This window comes from Myxine glutinosa, chromosome 5 (genome assembly GCF_964187855.1).
Source record: "Myxine glutinosa chromosome 5, kmMyxGlut1.1, whole genome shotgun sequence".
NCBI classification, from domain to species: Eukaryota; Metazoa; Chordata; class Myxini; order Myxiniformes; family Myxinidae; genus Myxine; species Myxine glutinosa.
In genome coordinates, this window is record NC_136265.1 from 83,777,162 (window position 1) to 83,799,349 (window position 22,188).

The following is a 22,188-nucleotide window of genomic DNA, read 5'->3' on the forward strand; positions in this document are numbered from 1 at the left end:
GAGAATTCACACAGGTGAGAAGCCGTACAAGTGTTTTGTTTGTGGCAAGGAATTTGGTCAACCCCCAAATTTATATGAACATAAAAAAATACACAGTGGAATAAGACCACACAGGTGCTCTGTTTGCAGCAAGGATTTTCGAACTTCCTCATCAATGAAAAGACATGAAAGAATTCACACAGGTGAGAAGCCGTACAAATGTTGTGTTTGTGGCAAGGTTTTTGGTCAACCCTCAAATTTATATGAACATAAAAAAATACACAGTGGAAGAAGACCGCACGTGTGCTCTGTTTGCAGCAAGGATTTTCGAACTTCCTCATCACTGAAATATCATGAAAGTATTCACACAGGTGAGAAGCCGTACAAGTGTTCTGTGTGCAACAAGGATTTTCGAACTTTCTCATCAATGAAAATACATGAAAGAATTCACACGGGCGAGAAGCCATACAAGTGTCCTGTCTGTGGCAAAGCGTTTACTTGTTCGTCATATTTACATCAACATAACAAATTACACACGAGAGAGAGGCCTCACAAGTGCTCTGTTTGCAACAAGGATTTTATAACTTCCTCATCATTGAAAATACATGAAATGATTCACACAGGTGCGAAGTGTTCTGTGTGCAGCAAGGATTTTCGATTGTACTCATCATTGAAAATACATGAACGAATTCACACGGGTGAGAAGCTGCACAAGTGTTCTGTGTGCAGCAAGGAATATCGATTTTATGCATCAATGAAAAGTCATGAAAGAAGTCACACAGGTGAGAAGCCGTACAAGTGTTCTGTTTGCAGCAAGGATTTTATTGATACAAAGCATTTGGCTCGGCATCAAAGAATACACAAAGGTGAAAAACCCCACAAATGTTCAGTTTGTAATAAGCACTTTGGTGATTCATCGTATTTACATCGGCATCAAAAAATACACACAGGAGAGAAGCCTTTCAAATGTTCTGTGTGTCCTAAGGCCTTTACATTCTCGGAAGTTTTGAAGAATCATCAAAGAATACACACAGGAGAAAAACCATTCAAGTGTTTGGTTTGCAACAAGGATTTTGGTCATTCTTCATATTTATATCAACATAAAAAAGTACACAGTGGAAGAAGACCGTACAAGTGCTCCGTTTGCAGTAAGGATTTTCAAAATTCCTCAGCAATGAAAACCCATCATAGAATTCACACAGGTGAGAAGCCGTACAAGTGTTCTGTGTGTGGCAACGCGTATGCTTGTTCATCAAATTTATATAAACATCAAAAAGTACACCCTGGAGAGATGAGAGGAGCCTCACAAATAAATGTTCTGTAAGTTATGCACAAGACATTTAGCAAATTCCTCATCAGACATGGAGAAATTCACACAGTTGAGAAGGAAAGGGCATAATGTTACAAATGCAAACACTTGGGAGCGGCTATTCCAAAAACATTGCCATTAAAATATCACTTTGGTGGAGCAAAATTAAACTCTTATGAAAACATAAGAGTTTGCAGCAAGGACAAGTCAAAGATGGAATAAGAAGTGAATGGTGACCAACAAATGGAGAACTTCCTTCAATGATATACACTTGGGATGAAAATCCCACAGTACAAACTTTGAAAGAGTAGGAGCACTCAACTTACCGATGGAACTGCACAGCAGATGGAGAGACAAGAGGTGAGTGCCGCACGACAAGAGAAACTGAGATACTGTTCTTCTTGAGAAGCAGAAGATAATGACAACCAATTCACAATAACTGAAAGTGAAGTTGTGCAACAGGATGGGAACTCAGACCATGGCTCAATCGCAGAAGCCCGACAGCACGACCGGAACATAACAGAATGATACGATGCAGACCCACCGTTGGGAAGAGAGAGTACAAGTACAACCTGCGAATGCAGATGATAAGACTTGCTTGTGTTTTTTGTTTTTGTTTATTTTATCAAGGGGAGTGGATAAGTTTGCAATAAATGAAGAGAAAATAACCATGAACTCTGATTTCATTATCAAAATAACTTCGTACCAGGATCATTTCCATTACAGTGTTGAAAAGTTAATTTTTTAAAGTTCCTTTGACCAGTTTCACTTAACAGGGTTGGCATCACAGAAGGCTAATTTCCTGGATCCACGGTATCTCTCGTAACATCTGTGGCCAATCCAAACTTTTTGGACAGTCCCGTCCTCACAATGCAACGACTGTGATAATCCAATCTTTCTTCTCCCATGAGCATCTGTGTTCGTCCATTTCACCATCGAGTAAAAAGACAGAAGTATTGCAAGGAGTGAGCGAGATGGACATTTTAGTCATGGTAACTCAAGTTACAATAAAGTACATGTGAAAAAGCCAGTTCTCTTTATTATGCATGTCTCTTCAAACAGACAGTAGCATTAAGACCAAACTTACATTGTCAAACAGCCAGATAAATTATTTCACACCTTAAAAGTGTTAAAATAACCGGTGGTTGAATTCACTGAAATGATATGCAAATTATGTTCAAATTTAAGGGTCAATCTGATGAAAACTGAGGATTTTAGACATTGCACCTATGTTGTTGACCTTTTGGCCTATACAACAACAACAACAACAACTGGCATTTTAAAGCCATTTTCCCTGCAAGAGCGGGGGTTAGCCTTGCGGTCCCCATAACAATCTTCTCCATTTTGCCCTATTTTCTGCATCTCCCCTTGTTAACCCCCTTGCCCGCATTTCTTCTTCAACCATCTTTAGCCAAGTCTTTCTCGGTTTTCCCCGTCCTCTACTTCCTTCTACATTCATTTCCATCACTCTTTTCAACCAGTCCTTTCTTTTCATCACTCTTTGCCACTTTTGGCCTATGTTGACCTCAAGAATAATTGGTGGTTGGACTGAGTGACCTGATATAAAAATCTTGTTCAAATTTCAAGTCAATCGGATGAAAATTGAATTTAGAAATCACATTCACATTGTGGAGCTTTGGCCTTTGTTGATCTTTTCACCTTCATACCTCAAGAATAAATGGTGGTTGAATTCAGTTGCCTGATATGAAAATCCTCTTCAAATTTCAAGTCAATCTGATGAAAACTGAGGATTTTATAACTTGCATCTAAGTTGACCTTTTGGCCTACGTTGACCTCAAGAATAATTGGTGGTTGAATTCAGTGACCCGATATAAAAATCCTGTTCAAATTTCAAGTCAATCGGATGAAAACTGAGGGTTTTAGAAATTGCACCTAAGTTGACCTTTTGGCCTATGTTGACCAATAATAATTGGTGGTTGGATTGAGTAACCTGATATGAAAATCCTGTTCAAATTTCAAGTCCACGGGATCAAAATTGAGGATTTTAGAAATATGACGAGTTGTTCACCTTGTGGCCTATCTTGACCTCAAGAATAATTGGTGGTTGAATGCAGTCGCCTGACATGGAAATCCTCTTCAAATTTGAAGTCAATGGAATGAAAATTTACAATTTTGGAAATTGGACAAAGTTGTTTGCTGGTCAAAAAAACTGAAATTTGACCTATATTGACCTTTTTTCATAAAATTCAATAGGCTTCTTGCTTTTGTTTTGACCAACTACCATTTTGTGAAGATCGGTTTAAAATTTTGACCTGTCGGTGATTGACATACAGATAAGTATACAATGAATGAATGATCGTTTTGAGGCCGTTTTCCCCCGCTAAAGCGGGGGTTAGCCTTGCGGGCCCCATGACCTCATGGTTCCCTTTTTGAGGCAGTTTTTATGGCTGGATGCCCTTCCTGACGCCAACCCTTAGTCACCTCTTACGATGAGCAGGGATACGGTGTACCTATTCTAAACCGGGGTACACACCGGGATCATTCATCCCAGCAAGCTGGTACTCAATTTGCCGACCTCGGAAGGATGACAGGCTGAGTCAACCCCCCTGGTGTTAATTCAGCGATCGACCAGGATTCGAACTCAGGATCCTCGGATCTCAAGCTGGCACCCTAACCGCTAAGCCAACACTAGACAAACAGACAATAACACATGATCGATCAATATACTTGAAAAATCTTCACTTTTCTCAAGTAACAAACAGGTGAAAACATAACCCGATGCACCTTCGGAGGTGGAGGTAAAAACTGTCCAGCATGATATAAAATGAATGGTATAAAATTTTCTATCGGGCATAATTTTATTAAATCGTCCATGTGACTTCGTACAACAAGAACAACCTTATGAAAATGCAGATTTAGGAAGCGAATAGGTTTCGACTTTTCCAAAAAAAAAAATATATATATATATATATATAAATATATGTATATATATATAAGTTGTTGTGGTTTTGAGAATAAAGACAACCCCCCTTTAGTTAGTTGCACCACAACATGTAGCCTCGCTTTAGTTCAGTTATTTCTTATTAAATGTTAAGTATAGTCTCCTTCCCAGTGTTGGTATGCGTTGAGACAGGTAAGTAAGGGTAGGTCTCATTGGGCCTGGAATACCATATGCTGGGCCTGGGACAAGTCTAGGAGGCCCGAGGGAGGATCTAAAGAGGAGTGGCCAACAACAGCCAATGGGAGCTAAAGGGGAGTGGCCAACAACGGCAGCCAATGGGAGCTAAAGGGGAGTGGCCAGCAATGGCGGCCAGGGGAGGTCCTCGGAACATTTTCGTGGGACTCCAGGGGGTGGCTATAAAACCCGGCCCCGGACCCCCGTACTGGCTCTCTGTCCCGGGATTCTGAAGCTCAGCGCTCTGTCCACATCTCTGCGTTCTGCTCTCTGCTGCCCTGTTATAAACGCTCTCGCAGGGGTTGGCGGCTGTAACTGCTCCACAATCCGCCCCCACGAGTGTAAAGTGGGTAGCGGCCTCGTGGACTCGAAGCTCGAGGGGGAGAAGGGTTTAACCCCCCCCCCCCCCCCTCAGTACGCCGACGGGCTCGAGATCCGCAACAATATATATGTTATTAGAAGCAGACCCGGAGAAACGCCACGATAAGCTATCTTCACATGGATATACACCCCAACACGCGTTCACCTTGGGGGATAAAACCCCCTTGGGGAGGGGGGCAAATGAATACGTCACAACCTTCATTGTATGACCCTTAGTGCTCCTTCAAGTTTGGTTGAGATTGGTGAAGGAACGACCAAATATATCGTGGACAAAAATCGTCAGACAAACACACAGACCCAAACACAATCCCCTCTCCATTAGCGAGGATAATAAATGTCTTCTGGTTCAGGATCCTCGACGTTTTATACAAAATAGAACAAATTGATCTTTGAATGAAGAATAGACAGAAATCTCTGATTGTCCCATTTTAGAGTTCAAGGTTCAAATACGAGCCGTGGTTCCTCCATTGGGGTTCGACCAGGAATTATTGATCGTTTTTATACAAAACCCAAATATTTGTGACGAAATCCTTGATCTGTCTCGAATCTGCGGATTGGAATTAAAACCCAAATATTTGTAACGAAATGCTGCATCTGTGGCCGAATCTGCGGATTGGAATTAAACAAAACACTTTGGACTTGTATTTGAAACAAAATCCTCGATCTACGGCGAATCTGCGATTACAAATCGTGAATTAACTATTGTCAGGGATTGCTTGAGTGAACTCACTGTCTTCACTCGCACATTGTTGTGTGCACTGTATTGCACGGAATTCTTTCCTTTGTTGTTCGCCATGAATGGAGATCTCTCAGGTGAGGATAACAGGTTGAACCCTCCGGGATCCTCGAGTTTCTCCGATGGAAGGAACTTGGTCGGTCCTGAACATTCTCACTCGGACTGCAGGTTCAGGATCGCTCGACCTGAGGAGAACGAGTCCGGACACGGTACGTGATGTTTACTGTTTAAATACATTTACAGGTGAAACTACAACGGCACTCAGTGGAGAGCGTACCTCCACCTGGTTTGCCGAATCTATTTGTCCTTGTCACACACCCAACCGGTCCACCAAGTTTCGTCCAAATCTATCCATAACTTTTTGAGATATCCTGCGATGTATCGTTTTTGGCCCCATCTCCCAATGGTGAAGAATCACTTAAAAAATTAAATAATTCTCATATCTGAATCCATATTCAGATCTTCACCAAAATCGAATCGAATCGTCCTTGTCATGCACCCAACCTGTCCACCAAGTTGCGTCCAAATCCGTCCATAACTTTTTGAGACAGACAGACAGGGCTGAAAACATAACCTCCACCCCCCTTTCGTGGTGGAGGTAATCACACCATGTACGGGGAGGGACACGGTACGTCATTTTTACACCAGGGCCTCTGATCGCTATTGAAAGGTGGGGGGAGGTTTTCTGGGAAAATTATTTTGGGGGAGAGGGGGTAGGGGGAGGTTGGGGAATATGGGGGGGGGGCAGGGGAGGGGAGGGAGGAGGCAGGAGAGGAACGGGGTTCATATATATGCTGGTGGGTGAATGTGGCGTTCATCACTTTTCTGAGAACTGTGATGCTGATCAGGAAGAAGAAGAAGCCATAAGTAGTATGATTTTGTTGCTTCTGGCTCACAGCGCCCCAATGATGGTTCAACATGGTCCACTATGGTTCAACATGGTTCATTCTTCAATTTTCTAAATTTTGCCAATTTTGCAAAAAAATAATATTTAGTTTTCAATTTTTTCAATTATTCCTTTAATTTTTAATTTAAAGAATATTAACATATTTAAAAATATGACTGCGTTAACATATGATACTTTCAACAGTACTAATATTGTTTTTGACGAACCCAAATATTATAATTCTAACGGTATTATATATCACCGGATACAAATTAAATATAAATATACAACTGGTAATACTTCAAAACTATATCTTGAAACACCCTCTGTGTTTTGTTGAGGTATTAAAGAAAATATAACTACCATGTCTGATGGTTCAAAAAGAGTCGATTCATTTTCATTTCCGTTGGTTATGCACGATGTGCATAAACCTTTCTCAAAAGAAGAAGCTAATGCTATTGCTATGTTTGAAGAAATTCTAAAAACAATAAAGGTTCATTTATCAAAAATTGATGTTATTGAAAAAGGAAAAAGGTAGATTTAAAGCATTTGTTAATGCAATGGATATATTTTGGCGGAAATGTGATGGAGAAATTATTGTTGAAAATCACCCAACGGCGATGTATCCAAAATTGTTAACCAAATTTGAGAAACTAGTGGGGTCACCCGTGGGAATCCCACCGGCATGGAGGTGTATCGTTGCGATCGGTGCAGCCATTTTTGCGGAACCCGGGACAATAACATTAGGCGGGAGTCCAAACCTGAAAATGCTGGCGACCAAAGCTGAAATTGGAAAAACACTATAGCCTATTTTACTCGAGGGGGTCCCAGGATTACCCACCTAAAACATCGTTGCGATCGGTTCAGCCGTTTTTGCGGTACCTGGGAACGGACAGACAGACGGACATTTGGTGAATTATAGAAAGATATAGAGATACTACCATTCCTCCTGAAATCACAACAACCTTCTACAACAGTAATGTCACCGAAGATGGTATTGATACTGATTCAGGTCGTATGGATCCTATTGAGAATAATTTGTTAAATACCAAGTGTCAAGTTGTCTGTGTCATACATGTTTCCAATATTTTTATTGGATGTAATGGACCCTCAATTCAACTAAAGGTAAATGATGTAATTGTTCAGCAAATATTTGAATGCTGTAATAAATTAATGATTAAAGTCAAAAATATGAATCCCATTGAAAATAACACAGCGATGTGTATGTTGATAAATCAAGATTCCGATCAATTTTTCTAATTTTTCAAATTTTCAATTATTTTGAGAAATATATAATTTGTGAATTATGTATTTTAGTTTTTTGTTTTATTGGCAAATTGTTTGTATTTAAATAATATTTTTTGTAGACTTTTACTCTGTTCTTTCCTCCTCTGTGCAGGGTCGATGTTTCCATAATCCCTGCACGGGTTCCCGAATCGTACAGGTTTCCCCATTCTACCTCGCCTCCCTGTCCTCCCTCTTACTCTCTTCATTGGACTTCTCCAACGCCTCCTTTTTCTCCCTTTCCTCCCTCTCTCATTTCTCCCCTTCCATATCCCTAACACCATAAACACCACGATCAGGCCTTGAAAACATTATTTTCAGTAGACTTTGCATTTCTTTATTTTCCTCCTCAGTGCGTGGGTGTTTTATTCCCAATACCACAAGTCTTTTATTAATTTCACTGGTTTTCACATTTTTATATTTTTCCTCCCTCTCCTTTTTTCCCTTTCCTGTGGTGACGTTATTGCTTTAATACTCTGAATCAGTTGCATTAAACATCCCAATTTAATAATACTAAGAGATCCTTCCAATGATGTTTTATCTGTATCGTCCGATTGTTCTTGATTAATGTTCTTGATTAATTTGGATTTCATCATTCTCATCCAAGAAAATATATATAGAAAAAAATACAGTATATATTTGAGATACTTTACCACTTGTAAGAGTTATCGTATTTCTATTGATAGATTTTATTAGTCCAAGTGTATCCTCAGCTTTCTCATAACTAACAATAACAATCGATGACTGTATTAGATACATACCTTTTGTTTTAATAATATTTTTAAAATCTTCGATATTAATATGCTCTCCTATATTCATCATTATAATGGGTATTGTCTCGCTGTCAGTTTTGGTTATGCCTATCAAACATAAACCTTGATAAATATCTCCTTTAGCTCCTGTATCACCTTTAGCTCCTGTATCACCTTTAGCTCCTGTTTCACCGTTTTCTCCCTTATCACCTTTTTTTTCTCCCTGTTCACCTTTTGCTCCCGTAATTCCTTGTGGACATATAGGTCCTTGGTGACCTCTCGGTCCTTGTCTAACGATAAATCCTTGCCTACCCTGCTCACCCCTCTCACCTTTTACACAAAAAACCTTTGTTCCTTCTGGTCCTGTTTCACCCTTATCACCCTTATCACCTTTATCACCTTTATCGCCTTTAACTCCCGGTACCACGAGTCTTTTCAACCATTCCTCATTCGCATTTTTCTCCCTTTCCTCCCTCTCCTTTTTCTCCCTTTCCTCCTTCTCCTTTTTCTCCCTCTCTTTCTTCTCCCTCTCTTCCTCATCCCTTGCTACCCTTAAAGCATCTCCCCATAGAATATTATACATATATTCCTCTGGATTTTGAGCTATACTTGTATTTATATTTATTTTTTCTCATAATAGGATACCAATAGGATTTGTTGACAATTTCTAAAAGAGTTTTATATTTCATAACTTTGAGAAGTTGATTTTTCTTTATTATTTTAATCAAGTCTCCATTTGTGGGTTCAGCAATATCTGTATACGGCCAATCCTAAATTACAAAATTCCCATGTCTATGTTCTAATTCATAAGGAATTAAAAATTTTGCCCCCTTTTCTTGTAAGTATCCTTGAATACAAAAATTATAATTCTCTTGAAGTCTTTTCCCACCATTTTAATATAAAATGTTTATGTTTTTGAAATATACATGAGATTAATAATATGACAGGTAATACCACCCCATCTTACCACTACTAAATCGGTTTGTATTCCATGACTTTGTATATTTATCTGATTTTTCTTCCTTCTTTGTCATGCAAACCATCGCTTTGCTATCATATATTTTTTATTCTCAAAATCGTGTATTTGTTCTTTACAAATTGTGCTTCCACATATCTCCGTATCCCCACCAAGTGGATAATAGTATTCTTTACTAGACTGATTACAATCATATAGGTCTTCTAAGTTTATTGAAAAAGACTTATTATACCCTAAATCAAACATATCATACCCCCATTTATCTATTCGCATATTAACTATATGTCCTTCTTTATAAAATTCAATTGTAAGTAGATGGTTAAATTTAATAAGAAAAGGTGAATGGTCTGGAGAACCAGGTGTTGTGGCTGTAAATTCTACATGTTTAACAAAACGTGCTGCAGAATATTTTGCTAAATCACCGAATCTAACTAAGTCATTGTTATCTGTGGGGCTTGGATAATTTATTAATTTATAACGATTCTTCATATTAATATTTTTTGTTTTATTATATTTTTGTCGTTTAGCCTGTGCCTTTGTGTAAAAATGTGATAAATCAATATCCAACTCTCAGGATACTCCAAAGATAGAACCATCTTCTCCAACATGTCATTTTTAAATGAGATTTAAAATAATATCATAAAAATGTACATATTTGTTAACTTGAAATAATACGTACAAACATAATTGACCACAACATTTGGAATTAATGTCTTGGACATGAAATGTTTGATAAACACCATTCTGTAAGAAGGTAATTACTTCAAGAGGCGGTGGAAGGCCATAACTATCGAAATACAATTTTTCCCGACTATTATGAATACAAATGTAATGAAGCTCACAAGAGAGCAGGTGAAAACCATGAATGATGCTGGTTCACTTTCATTTAAAATATCAAAACCTATGTTGAAGAAATATTCAATAAAGGAGACAAGAGGAGGATTTCTTCCATTTCTAATTCCTTGTGATTGAATTTCTTGATTTCTTGAATTCCTTGAATTTCTAATTCTTGTGAGCAAATATTATGAATTATCCCTGGTGTTGGGCTAGCGGCTAGGGTGCCGGCTTAGGATCCTAGGATCCTGGGTTCGAATCTCGGTCGATCGCCGAATTAATGCCAGGGGGGTTGACTCAGCCTGTCATCCTTCCGAGGTCGGCTAATTGAGTACCAGTTCACTGGTAATTCCCTGTTTGTCGTTGAAGGCGGCAAAAAGGGTTGGCGTCAGGAAGGGCATCCGGCCGTAAAACATTGCTTCAAAAAGGGGACCAAAAAACAACAACTACCACGGTCCCCAAAAAGGCCAACCCCCGCTTTGCGGGGAAAAATGGCCTCTAAACGGTGTTTTTTTTTATTATGAATACAAACTCAATGAGACCCATTCCCATTATTATATTCTTTGTATTTTTGGACAGTTTTGTTAATTCATCTCTCATACAAATAATTACATTATCAATTTTTAGTGTTTTACAATACTTAGCAAGTTCTATATTTGATGTTGTATTCTTTCCAAATTGTTTGAACCATTTATCCATTTATTTATGAGAAAGATATAATCCATTACCCCTTTTAGTTAGTTTTACACCAACCTGGGTGATAGAAGAAAGCATATCTCCAACTAACAATCTCGCTTTATCAGGTAGGCTTTCAAGCTTTTCAGCAAAATCTACAATTATACCACTTCCACTAATTTGTTTCTCCAACTCCTTATTATGTCTTTCCAATAATTTTTGAGCTTTTAGTTGTGCCTTCCTTTCGTCAGCAGTTTTTACCGCTGCTAAAATACCACCCGTCAAAGCTCCCGCCGCACTTAAACCGGCAAATAAAGGAATTAGAAATGGAAGAAATCCTCCTCTTGTTTCCTTTATTGAATATTTCTTCAACATAGGTTTTGATATTTTAAATGAAAGTGAACCAGCATCATTCATGGTTTTCACCTGCTCTCTTGTGAGCAAAACAATAATTCTTATATCTCCTTTTCTCTGAATTGTTTTAACGTTAAATCATTCAGGGCTTTTGATTTTGAATACAAGATGTTAATTTATCACGATTGATTTGATTAACATATACATCAGTTGATACTTTACTCATTTTATTTCTTATGAGAAAAAAAATCTATGTGATATTAGTAATAACACCATTATCTGTATTAATCTGCAATTCAGTTTCTTCCAAAAGCAAACAATATGCATCAACTTCTTCACTCTCCCCTCTTTCAATGTAAAGAGAAGTATCCACTCTATTAGACTTTACACTTTCCTTTTGAGAACTCAGGTCAATTGCGTAGATTGTACAAAGTTTTTGAAATGCAGTCATATACAAAATTGGCTCTTGATTACCATTGCTTTCACACACCTTTTGGTAAGATTTGTTGGCTTCTGCATAATCATTTTTTTCCCAATCAATTTCCAGTCTATCTCGCGGGTAAAATATACCTTCAAGAGAAACCCGAAGTTTTCACCTTAGCATTATCACTCAGCGCATTATTCTTATCAGTACTTTCATCTCCATCTGGTTTCTTAAAAATGAGCCATAGGTATCGTGGCTTTCCTTCCAGAACACCTAAATTCCAAGTGGGGGTAGTGTGTTCCAGTTTAATGTGTTGACATCTTATTTTAAGGTATGATACATTTAGCAGTCTCTTTGAGTTAAGTCTTCTATTCAACATCTCTTCTGTTTTAAGATGAGGAGTATATTCACTAATATACCAACACAAATCATTAATAACAAATTTATTATTATCACCAAAAGCATTAGCAGCCCCAAAAAGCAATCTATTTTCATTCCTTTGTAGTTGAAATCTAATTTTAAGTCCATACAAAACTTTGTCATAATCACAAAATCCAAAGATACCCTAAAGGGGAACTGCTACGGTAAAACTATTGTCTGCTTTTGTGTCATCATTATACATTGACTTTCTTTGACTATAACCAGGGTCTGCGTTTGTTCCCGTTGACATATCAGGAATAAAACCTTCAACAGATCCCTTACCCATTCTATCACTAAACGAATATAGTGTAAATTTCATCATTTCAGATGTAACAGAGACATAATCAACCGCTTCAACCTCTTGTGTTCCAATATACAGGCGGACACGATCAAACATTTTCCAGAAGAAATGATTTACGAGTGTAGCATTAGTATTATTCGCAGCCTTAGTGAATTTAAATTTACACAACAAGAAACTTTCAGCGAGATTCAAGTAAGTTTGTTGATTATTTATTTCAAAACTTTTTGTTCTGTTTGAATTCCAGTCTGTTCCTGTTACAGCATTTACCTCATACTAATCTTCCTTTTTAGTAGTTTGAAATGATAATCGTATTATCCAAATCATAGATACCATCAATTGCTTCCATACTTTTTTATTTAGCAATATAAGTATTTAAAACTTTTGAAACCCTGACCCAAATATATATATATATTTTTTCCCCCGTTCTTGTGGAGATAGTTGAGTTTTACCTTTCTTAATTTCTTTGAGTGCTTGTAATTTATGAGACTCCTTTTGAGCGTATTTTATACTCTTTATAGCACCTGCTACATTTCCTACGGCAGAAGTGGTTGAACCAATTAGGTCTTTATGTTTAAGAATAGTTGAACCAATACCCATTAGAGTATCAATGATCCCATCTCTTTTATTTCTAAATTGATGTCCTACACCCCGTTGTCTCTTAGGTTTATAGTATCCTCTACCAAGAAACATACCTTCACCCTTATAGTATGGTGAAAGGTACATGCCTTCCCCATTCCTATTCCCATCCCCTGTAATTATTTTATATTGTCCCAACTCATGTTTTCTCACAATAACCATTGTTTATTTATTAGAAAAATAAAATTAACCGTTATTTATTTATTGAAAAACTTCACATAGGTGAATTCTGATGGATACAATTTCATCATTGAAAGAAATCATCTGATTATCTTGATCGGTTATCCTAAAATTTACTCTCTATATGGTTTTTCCTGACACAGGTAAATAGACGAGATTTTTTGGTTCCATATTGAATTTATAACCAATCGGGGTTGAGTAAGCGCTGAATGAAAATATTGTATTTGTTCTCATTCCATCGTTATAAGCGCCATCAATCAAATCACAATGAATTAATATCGAATTTATACCGGCGGATATTTGAATGACATTATCACTTTAAAACGTCTTGTTATTCTCAATCTTTTTTGAGGAGAAACCCAATTGCTCTCTGAATGAATTATCAATTGTGAAATCAACTTTATAATTATTTTTGCGTCTAATAGTTGATTTTGAAGTATGTTTTTGAATATCTATTTCAATATTTTTTGGTTCATCACCTTGTTCTTTCATAAGGCGAGAGACTTCAGAAGATATTTGAGAAATCTCATAAGCTCCGGGTGAAACTGTTATCGTTTTATATCCACTTCCTGGATTATAACTAAACTTGTTGTTTTTCTCTGTGACATTAAACAAGGTATTATAAGTTTCTATAGACAATAAAGATGCTTCATATTCTTTTGTGGGGTCAAGTTGTAGTGGGTATGGGAATGAAGCCGTGTAATCACTCGTTGTGAAATTAAAACTTTATTTATTTTTTGTATACAAGATCGAGACTCGTGAAAGAGCTAACATTAATCACACTAAAAGTCAAACCGACACGTGAAACACAAAATAAGGGGAGCGGTAGATAAGATGGGGAGAGAGGGGGAAGGACACAAACACAACATTTGAGGGCAGGGACACCGAGAGAAATGTCGGAGGGAGAGGGCTTGGAGGGAGGTGGGAGAGGTATAAAACATATTGACACTGCAAGGACTTCCAGGAAAGAGGTTGGAATTTCAAAAAAGTGTATCTGGGGTGAATTAGCGGGGGTAGAAAAGATCAAGGTTTTGGATGGGGGAAGGTAAGAGATGGTGGTAAACAGCTGTTTTAAAGACCTGGAGGGAGGAGTGGGATTGAAGGGAGTGGGGGAGTTTGTTCCAGAGGCAGGAGAAAAGGGGCATGAAAGAATGAAGGTGAGCAGAGAGCCTAGATTTTGGCAGTTTAACCTTAAGAGGGTTGCTGGCAGATCTTGTGTGACCTACAGGAATATTTGGGGGACTGAGCACAGAGAGAGCTGGCAGAACAAGACCGGAGAGGAGTCGGTAGAAGACAGAAAGACCACCAACCTGCCTGCGGTAAGTGAGTGAAAGGCCCTCGGAGTTAGCTTCATCGCAGGAGATTCCAATGATTCTGAAAGCTTTGGTTTCAACAGCGTGAAGCCGAGCTAGGTGTGAGGCAGGAGCACCAGCCCAGAGGGGGGAACAGTATTCCAATGAGCTGCGGATGAAGGCCTTGTATGTGGTGAGGAGCTCAGGTGTGCCAAGGAAGGACTTCGCACGACGGAGGATGCCCAGTCGGCGACTGGCTTTGGAGGCCAGCTTGGAAATGTGGTTTTCCCAAGAAAAATCATGGCAGATAGTGAGACCCAAAAGCTTGAGCAACATAACTTCTTGGAGAGGATTGTTGAGAAAGTAGATGGGAGGGTTTTCCAGTCGGTCTTTTTGGAGAGACATAGTAAGAGTGTGAGATTTGTCAGGATTGAAAGACATGTTCCACTTGTTTGACCAGTCTGTGATTTTGTCCAGGTCTGCAGGGAGTGAGGAGGCTGCAGACTGCCGATCTGAGGGATGAGGAATGGAGCGGCAGAGAGTGGAGTCATCAGCAAAGAGATAGAGAGGATTTTCCAGAGAGTAGGAGAGATCATTGATGAAGACCAAAAATAGCACAGGCCCAGAACACTACCTTGGGGAACTCCAGCCAGAACAGGAAGGGGAGATGAGAGAAATCCATTCAGGGCCACACGTTGCCTATGACCAGAGAGGAAGTCCGTGATACCATAGGAGAAGAGTTTGGTGAGATGAGCTGGGTGCCAGACCGTATCGCAGGCACGTGATATGTCAAGGGAGACGGCTGTGATTTCCTGTTTGGCATTGAGGACCTCCATCCATTGTTGAGACAGCAGAAGCAACACGTCCAGAGTAGAATGACCTGGTCTGAATCCAAATTGATGATCAGAGATCAAGCCATTGGAGAAGAGGAAGGATTTGATATCCGAAGCAATGATGGATTCCATGACTTTGCTGATAATTGGGAGCAGGCTGATTGGTCTATTGTTGCAAGGATCTGTTTTTGCACATTTTGTGTAAAGCGGTAATGTTTGCTGATTTCCAAGATGCTAGCAGATGACCTTGAGCAACAGAGAGGGTGAAAATAACAGAGAGAGGGTGAGATAGAGCGGCAGAGCAGGATTTTAGGACCCATGGGCTGATGCCGTCTGGTTCAGTTGCAGAATCAGAGTCGAGGTTTGACAAAAACTTCTCCACCTTGTCAGGAGAGAAGGACACAGAGTCCAGGAGCAGTTGGGTTTGACTGGGTAAGGTTTGAACAGAGAGAGAAATGGGTTTGGGACACAATATTTTGAGGCAAACACAGAGTTGAGGCATTCGGCTTTGTCACGTGCAGTGTCAACTGTGTACCCTTTTGAGGTAAGGGAGGAGATGGAGGGGGAACAAACACTAGAAATTGATTTGACCAGATGCCACCGGGATTTGAAGGAACGAGACAGGTTTGAGATTTCAATCTTGAGTGTGGAGAGACAGTGCTTCCTGGCACTCCTGAGGGTAGACACACACTTGTTCTGAGCTTGGTGGAAGGAACTGAGATTGCCTTCCAAGATTGCCTTCAGTTGGATTTGCCTTCCAAGAAAATTACTGCGGCAGTTATTACGAAGGCCTTGATTAAATTTTTCACTTTGGTTGGCCTACCTAAGGTCATCCAGTCTGATCAGGGTTCCAATTTCATGTCAACGCTTTTTCAGCAAGTGGTACACCTGTTGGGAGTGGAGCAAGTAAGATCAAGTTCTTACAATCCCGAGAGCCAAGGGGCCTTGGAAAGGTTTCACCAGACATTGAAGAATATGATCAGAACGTACTGTTTTGAATGTGACAAGGATTGGGATGAGGGAATACCCTTATTGCTGTTTGCTACGAGGAAATCTGTTCATGAGTCATTGGGATTCAGTCCTTTTGAACTTGTGTTTCGACACACCGTTCGATGACCATTGAAATTGGTGAAAGAACAGTGGCTACAGGAGGAGACGCAGTCAACAGTGGTAGAGTATGTGTCAACGGTTAGGCACAGATTGGCAAAAGCTTGTGAAGTTGCGAGAGGAAACTTGAAAGTGACAAAGGATAAAATGAAAGTGAGGCATGACAAGAAATCTCAGATAAGAAATTTTAGTCCTGAGGACCGGGTGTTAGTGTTGCTTCCTATTCCAGGTCAGCCACTACAGGCTAGGTATTTTGGTCCCTATGCAATCGAAAGGAGGGTTAATGAAACAGATTACGTGGTGACAACTCCCGACAGACGGAAAAAGCGGCAGCTGTGTCATGTCATCCGACTGAAGAAATATTATGAGAGGAAGCCTGTGGAAAAAATGGTTCCTGTCTCACCTGTCATGCCTGTAGTCGGGGTGCAAGAGAATCAAGAGGTTGAGGCCGGTGTGAAGTTTGATAACATTGATGACCAGGCTTGTCCCAGATTGACGAACACAGAAGTGTTGAGTAATTTAGACGAGAAATTAGGTCATTTGACGAGGGAACAACAAGGACAACTATCCAGCCTAATTTTTGAGTTTGCACATTTGTTCACAGATGTACCTGGTCGTACTGACTTGGTATATAATGATATTGAGGTGGGGGAAGCCATTCCTGTGAAACAACACCCCTATCGGATGAACCCTGTGAAGATGGATTATCTTCGGAAGGAGGTTCAGTGTATGTTGGAGAATGACATCATCGAACCAAGCAGCAGTGAATGGAGCTCACCATGTGTGTTGGTTCCAAAACCCGATGGCCGTTTTCGCTGTTGTACGGATTTAAAACGGGTTCATGCAGTGACCAAGACCGACTCATATCCCATCCCGAGGATTGATGACTGTATTGATAGAATAGGCCCAGCTAAATTTGTAACTAAATTTGACTTGCTGAAAGGGTATTGGCAGATTCTTCTTACTGATGGAGCCAAGGAAATCTCGGCTTTAGTCACACCAAATGGGTTGTATCAGTACAAGGTTCTTCCCTTTGGATTGAAAAACGGGCCTGCTACATTTCAACGGCTGATTAATAAGCTTATTGCAGACCTTGAGGGGGTGGAGACTTATCTGGATGATGTCATCATCCACACCATGACCATGGAAGATCATATTTAAAAAATTCATGCATTTTCAAGAAACTGACCGAAGCAGGGTTGACCATCAACTTATCTAAGAGTGAGTTTGTAAAAGCACAAGTGGTGTTCCTAGGCCATGTCGTAGGTCAGGGTCAGGTGCAACCAGTGACAACCAATATGAAAGCCATTGATCACTTCCAAGTTCCAAAAGGGAAGAAGGAGCTTATGAGATTCTTGGGTATGGCTGGTTGGTACCGGCGGTTCTGTAGGAATTTTTCTGATGTGGTAGCCCCTTTAACGAATTTGCTGATTTAAGAGACCAAGTTTGTTTGGGATGACAAATGCCAGGCTGCCTTTGCCCACGTCAAAGCGGTATTAATGAGCTCTCCTGTCCTAGCAGCGCCGCATTTTCAAGAACCTTTCAAGTTGGCCATCGATGCAAGTGATGTGGGGGCTGGGGCAGTTCTATTACAGGAAGGGATGATGGCATGGATCACCCGGTGTGCTACTATTCGAAAAAGTTTAACAAACATCAGGCAAATTATGCCACTTTGGAAAAAGAGACTCTTGCTCTCCTGCTAGCTCTTCAGCATTATGAGGTGTATCTGGGAACTACTACCTTTCCTATAAAAGTCTTCACTGATCACAACCCCTTAACCTTCATTCAAAAAATGAAAAATAAAAATCAGAGGTTGATGAGATGGAGTTTGTCTTTGCAGGAGTTCAACTTGGAAATTTAGCATGTAAAGGGCAGGGACAATGTCGTTGCCGATGCTTTATCCAGAGTGAACCAACTTTAAAAATTCCTGTAGGTTGTTTGGAAGTTTTGTTGCTTTCTTCTGGGGAATATTAATTATTGTTGCTCACGTGAGTTGGTCAGCCATAGGTTGATTGGTAGTGTTTAGGTGTGAGTTTTACTTTTGTTTGTTAAAGAGGGTTTTTGCATGCAAATAAAGTTTTCACGATGTTCAAACTTTCTTTCTTGAGGGTGGGGAGTGTTACGGATTCGTCACTTATGTCTTTGTGGTTGTCATCCACTTGAAGCATTTTTAGTTTCATGTCCTATTATTGTTACAGTTTGAGTGTGAAATGGAGATAACTGCCTTCAAAGGTAAAAAATAATGTCTCAGAAGGAAAACGAGATGGGTGAGGGAGAATACGGCAGAAGAAGAAGAGGCGGATCGAGTGAGATCAGGAAAGGAAGGCCTATCTGCTTCGAGGTGTCGAACGGACGCTGGTGGACATTGGTCATGAGCGAATATTGGTTTCCCCGGGAAAGGGATTCCTGTGACAGTGTCGTTATTGCTGTGGCAAATAAACCTGCGTGACGGGTTTTGCTTTTGGTTCCGAAAGTGAATCATCGCTGGAGAGCAGGTACGCCTCCATTAACGGCCCGTCCGCCATTTCACCTCGCACCAGCTATTTCACCTCGCACCAGCCCTTCGCCTGGTTCTCGTGTGTGGCGTGGATTTCGCGTGGGAACTCGTGGTTCTTCACGGTTCTCCGCTTGGGAGCCGCTGATCGTTCATGTCAGCATCATTGTCTGGTGAACCGAAGGTGTGAATTCCCAGTCGCCTTTTGGGTGAACTTTTACCGGACAGACGTCGGCCCGACACCTCACCAAGCAGCTCGTCTACAGCGTCGACTGTTAGCCATTCTAGGTTGAGGTCTCAGTACGACCTTTTCTTGTGATCGCGAGAGCCAAGGGGATCGTATTTGGCCTGGTATCGTGACACAGTGACTTTGGGGGATGTTACCGATTGCTCACGTGGGAATACCATGAGTTATTGATTCAGGAAATTGGTGGTACCATCATAGAAATGACATGGTGTTTGCGGTGCAAGTGAGGTTTTCTTGTACGTGTGTTGCTTGTTATTATTGTGTGGTTTTAATACAATACTTGGTTTTGGTAACAATTAATTGGTGTGGTTTCACCATTGGTCATTGGCACACATAATAACACATCTTTCTGCCGTGACTCCTTTCGGGGCTCGGAGGTACACCATGGCCGGGGTTTGGGGAGGAGCACGTAACACCACCAAATTTACAACACAGTTCCCTTTGGTGCTTTGGCATAGAGACACGGACGCCATGTAGACCCGGGTAGGCAATCGGGTCGGTTATGATGGGCCATCTGTGATGTTGAACCAGAGTGTGGTTGACAACACTGTCACTGCTCCCCGTGTTGATCAATGCATCAGCATCTTCGCCGTTAATCTCCACTGGCATGACAGCTTTGGCTAGCCCGCAAGGAGCAGCCGTGGTGAGCGGGTCGTCTCTCGACATAAAGGCCCCCACCAGCGTCAACCGCTCTAGCAGGGAAAATGGCCTTAAAATGCCTGTTGTTGTTGTTGCTGTTGTTGTTGTATCTCCAACACAACAATAACTAAACAAGAAGACGTCATGCGTGGCACGATACTTGCAAAATCCCCCCCCCCCCCCCAAAAGTTTTCCAATGATACAGCAAATTTTCCATTTCATGAAGATTAAAATTTACAATCTTGATCAAAGCTCGGGTCAACAGGATGAAAAGTGATGATTTTGGAAGGTTGACCTTGAGTTGACCTTTAACATTTTGACCTTAAAACTCGTTAGTTTCCCTATTTAGTGACTCGATGTGCAAATGCTGTTCAATTTTCAAGTCAATCGGATGAAAATTGAGGATATTAAAAATTTGGCCTATGCTGACCTCAAAAATGGTGGTTGAAATCAGTGACCATATATATAAATCCTCTAAGAAGTTCAAGTCAATCAAATGAAAATTGGTGATTTTAGAAATTTGGCCTATGTTGACCTTTTGGCCTGTGTTTACCTAAAATATAATACGCGGTTGAATTCAGTGACCAGATATGCAAGTCCTCTTTATATTTCAAGTCAATTGGATGAAAATTGAGCATTTTAGAAATTTGGCCTATGTTGACCATTTGACCTATGTTGACCTCAAAAATACTTGGTGGTTGAATTTAGTGACCAGATATGCAAGTCATCTTCAAATTTCAAGTCAATCGGATGAAAATTGGTGATTTTAGAAATTTGGCCTATGTTGACCTTTTGGCCTGTGTTTACCTAAAATATAATACGCGGTTGAATTTAGTGACCAGATATGCAAGTCATCTTCAAATTTCAAGTCAATCGGATGAAAATTGAGGATTTTAGAAATTTAGCAAAGTTGGTGACCTTTGGCCTATGTTGACATTTTGACCTGTTGACCCCAAAAACAATAGGCTTCTTGCTTTTGACCAACTCTACCATTTGGTGAAGTTTCGTGAAGATCGGTTGAAAAATGTGACCTGTAGGCCGGTGACAAACAAACAAACAAACAGACAAACAGACAGACAGACAGAACCACAAACACAACCGACCAATATACTTGAAAAATCTTCGATTTTGCAAGTAACAAGAAGACGTCATGCGTAGCACGATACTTGAAAAATTCGCCCTCCCCCACTCCCCCAAAAGTTTTCCATTGATACAGCAAATTGTCCATTTCATGAAGATTAAAATTTACAATCTTGATCAAAGCTCGGGTCAACAGGATGAAAAGTGACGATTTTTCAGATGAAAAATGAGGATTTTAGAAATTTGGCCTGTTTTGACCTCAAGAATACTTGGTGCTTGAATTCAGTGACCAGATATGCATGCCCTCTTCAAATTTCAAGTCAATTGGATGAAAATTTAGGATTTTAGAAATTTGGCCTACGTTGACCTTTTGGCCTATGTTGACCTCAAAAATAGATGGTGGTTGAATTCAGTGACCATATATATAAATCATCTTAGAAGTTCAAGTCAATCAAATGAAAATTGATTTTATAAATTTGGCTTATTTTGACCTTTTGGCCTGTGTTCACCTAAAATATAATTTGTGGTTGAATTCAGTGACCAGATGTGCAAGTCCTCTTCAAATTCCAAGTCAATTGGATGAAAATTGAGGATTTTAGAAATTTGGCCTATGTTGACCTTTTGGCATATGTTGACCTCAAAAATACTTGGTGGTTGAATTCAGTGACCAGATATGCAAGTCCTCTTCAAATTTCAAGTCAATTGGATGAAAATTGAGGATTTTAGAAATTTGGCCTATGTTGACCATTTGGCCGATGTTGACCTCAAGAATACTTGGTGGTTGAATTCAGTGACCAGATATGCATGCCCTCTTCAAATTTCAAGTCAATTGGATGACAATTGAGGATTTTAGAAATTTGGCCTATGTTGACCATTTGGCCTATGCTGACCTCAAAAATACTGGGTGGTTGAATTCAGTGACCAGATATGCAAGTGGTCTTCAAATTTCAAGTCAATCGGTTTAAAATTGAGGATTTTAGAAATTTAGCAAATTTGGTGACCTTTGGCCTATGTTTACCTTTTGACCTATTGACCCCAAAAACAATAGGCTTCTTGCTTTTGACCAACTCTACCATTTGGTGAAGTTTGGTGAAGATCGGTTGAAAATTGTGACCTGTAGGCCGGTGACAAACAAACAAACAGACAAACAGACAGACAGACAGAACCACAAACACAACCGACCAATATATGTACTTGAAAAATCTTCGATTTTGCAAGTAACAAACAGACAGA

At 39.9% G+C, this 22,188-nt stretch overlaps 1 protein-coding gene and 1 long non-coding RNA gene across 2 annotated transcripts in view; both read left to right on the top strand.

Annotated features, from left to right (window-relative positions):
* The window catches only part of LOC144892321 (uncharacterized), a 340,168-nt gene that overhangs the window by 153,334 nt on the left and 164,646 nt on the right, over positions 1-22,188 (top strand). The window lies entirely within an intron of this gene.
* On the top strand, positions 81-2,318 carry LOC137428481 (uncharacterized). Its single transcript, XM_078778236.1, has one exon. It carries the CDS (start codon positions 155-157, stop codon positions 1,301-1,303), a length of 1,149 nt encoding a protein of 382 aa, XP_078634362.1. The 5' UTR covers positions 81-154; the 3' UTR covers positions 1,304-2,318.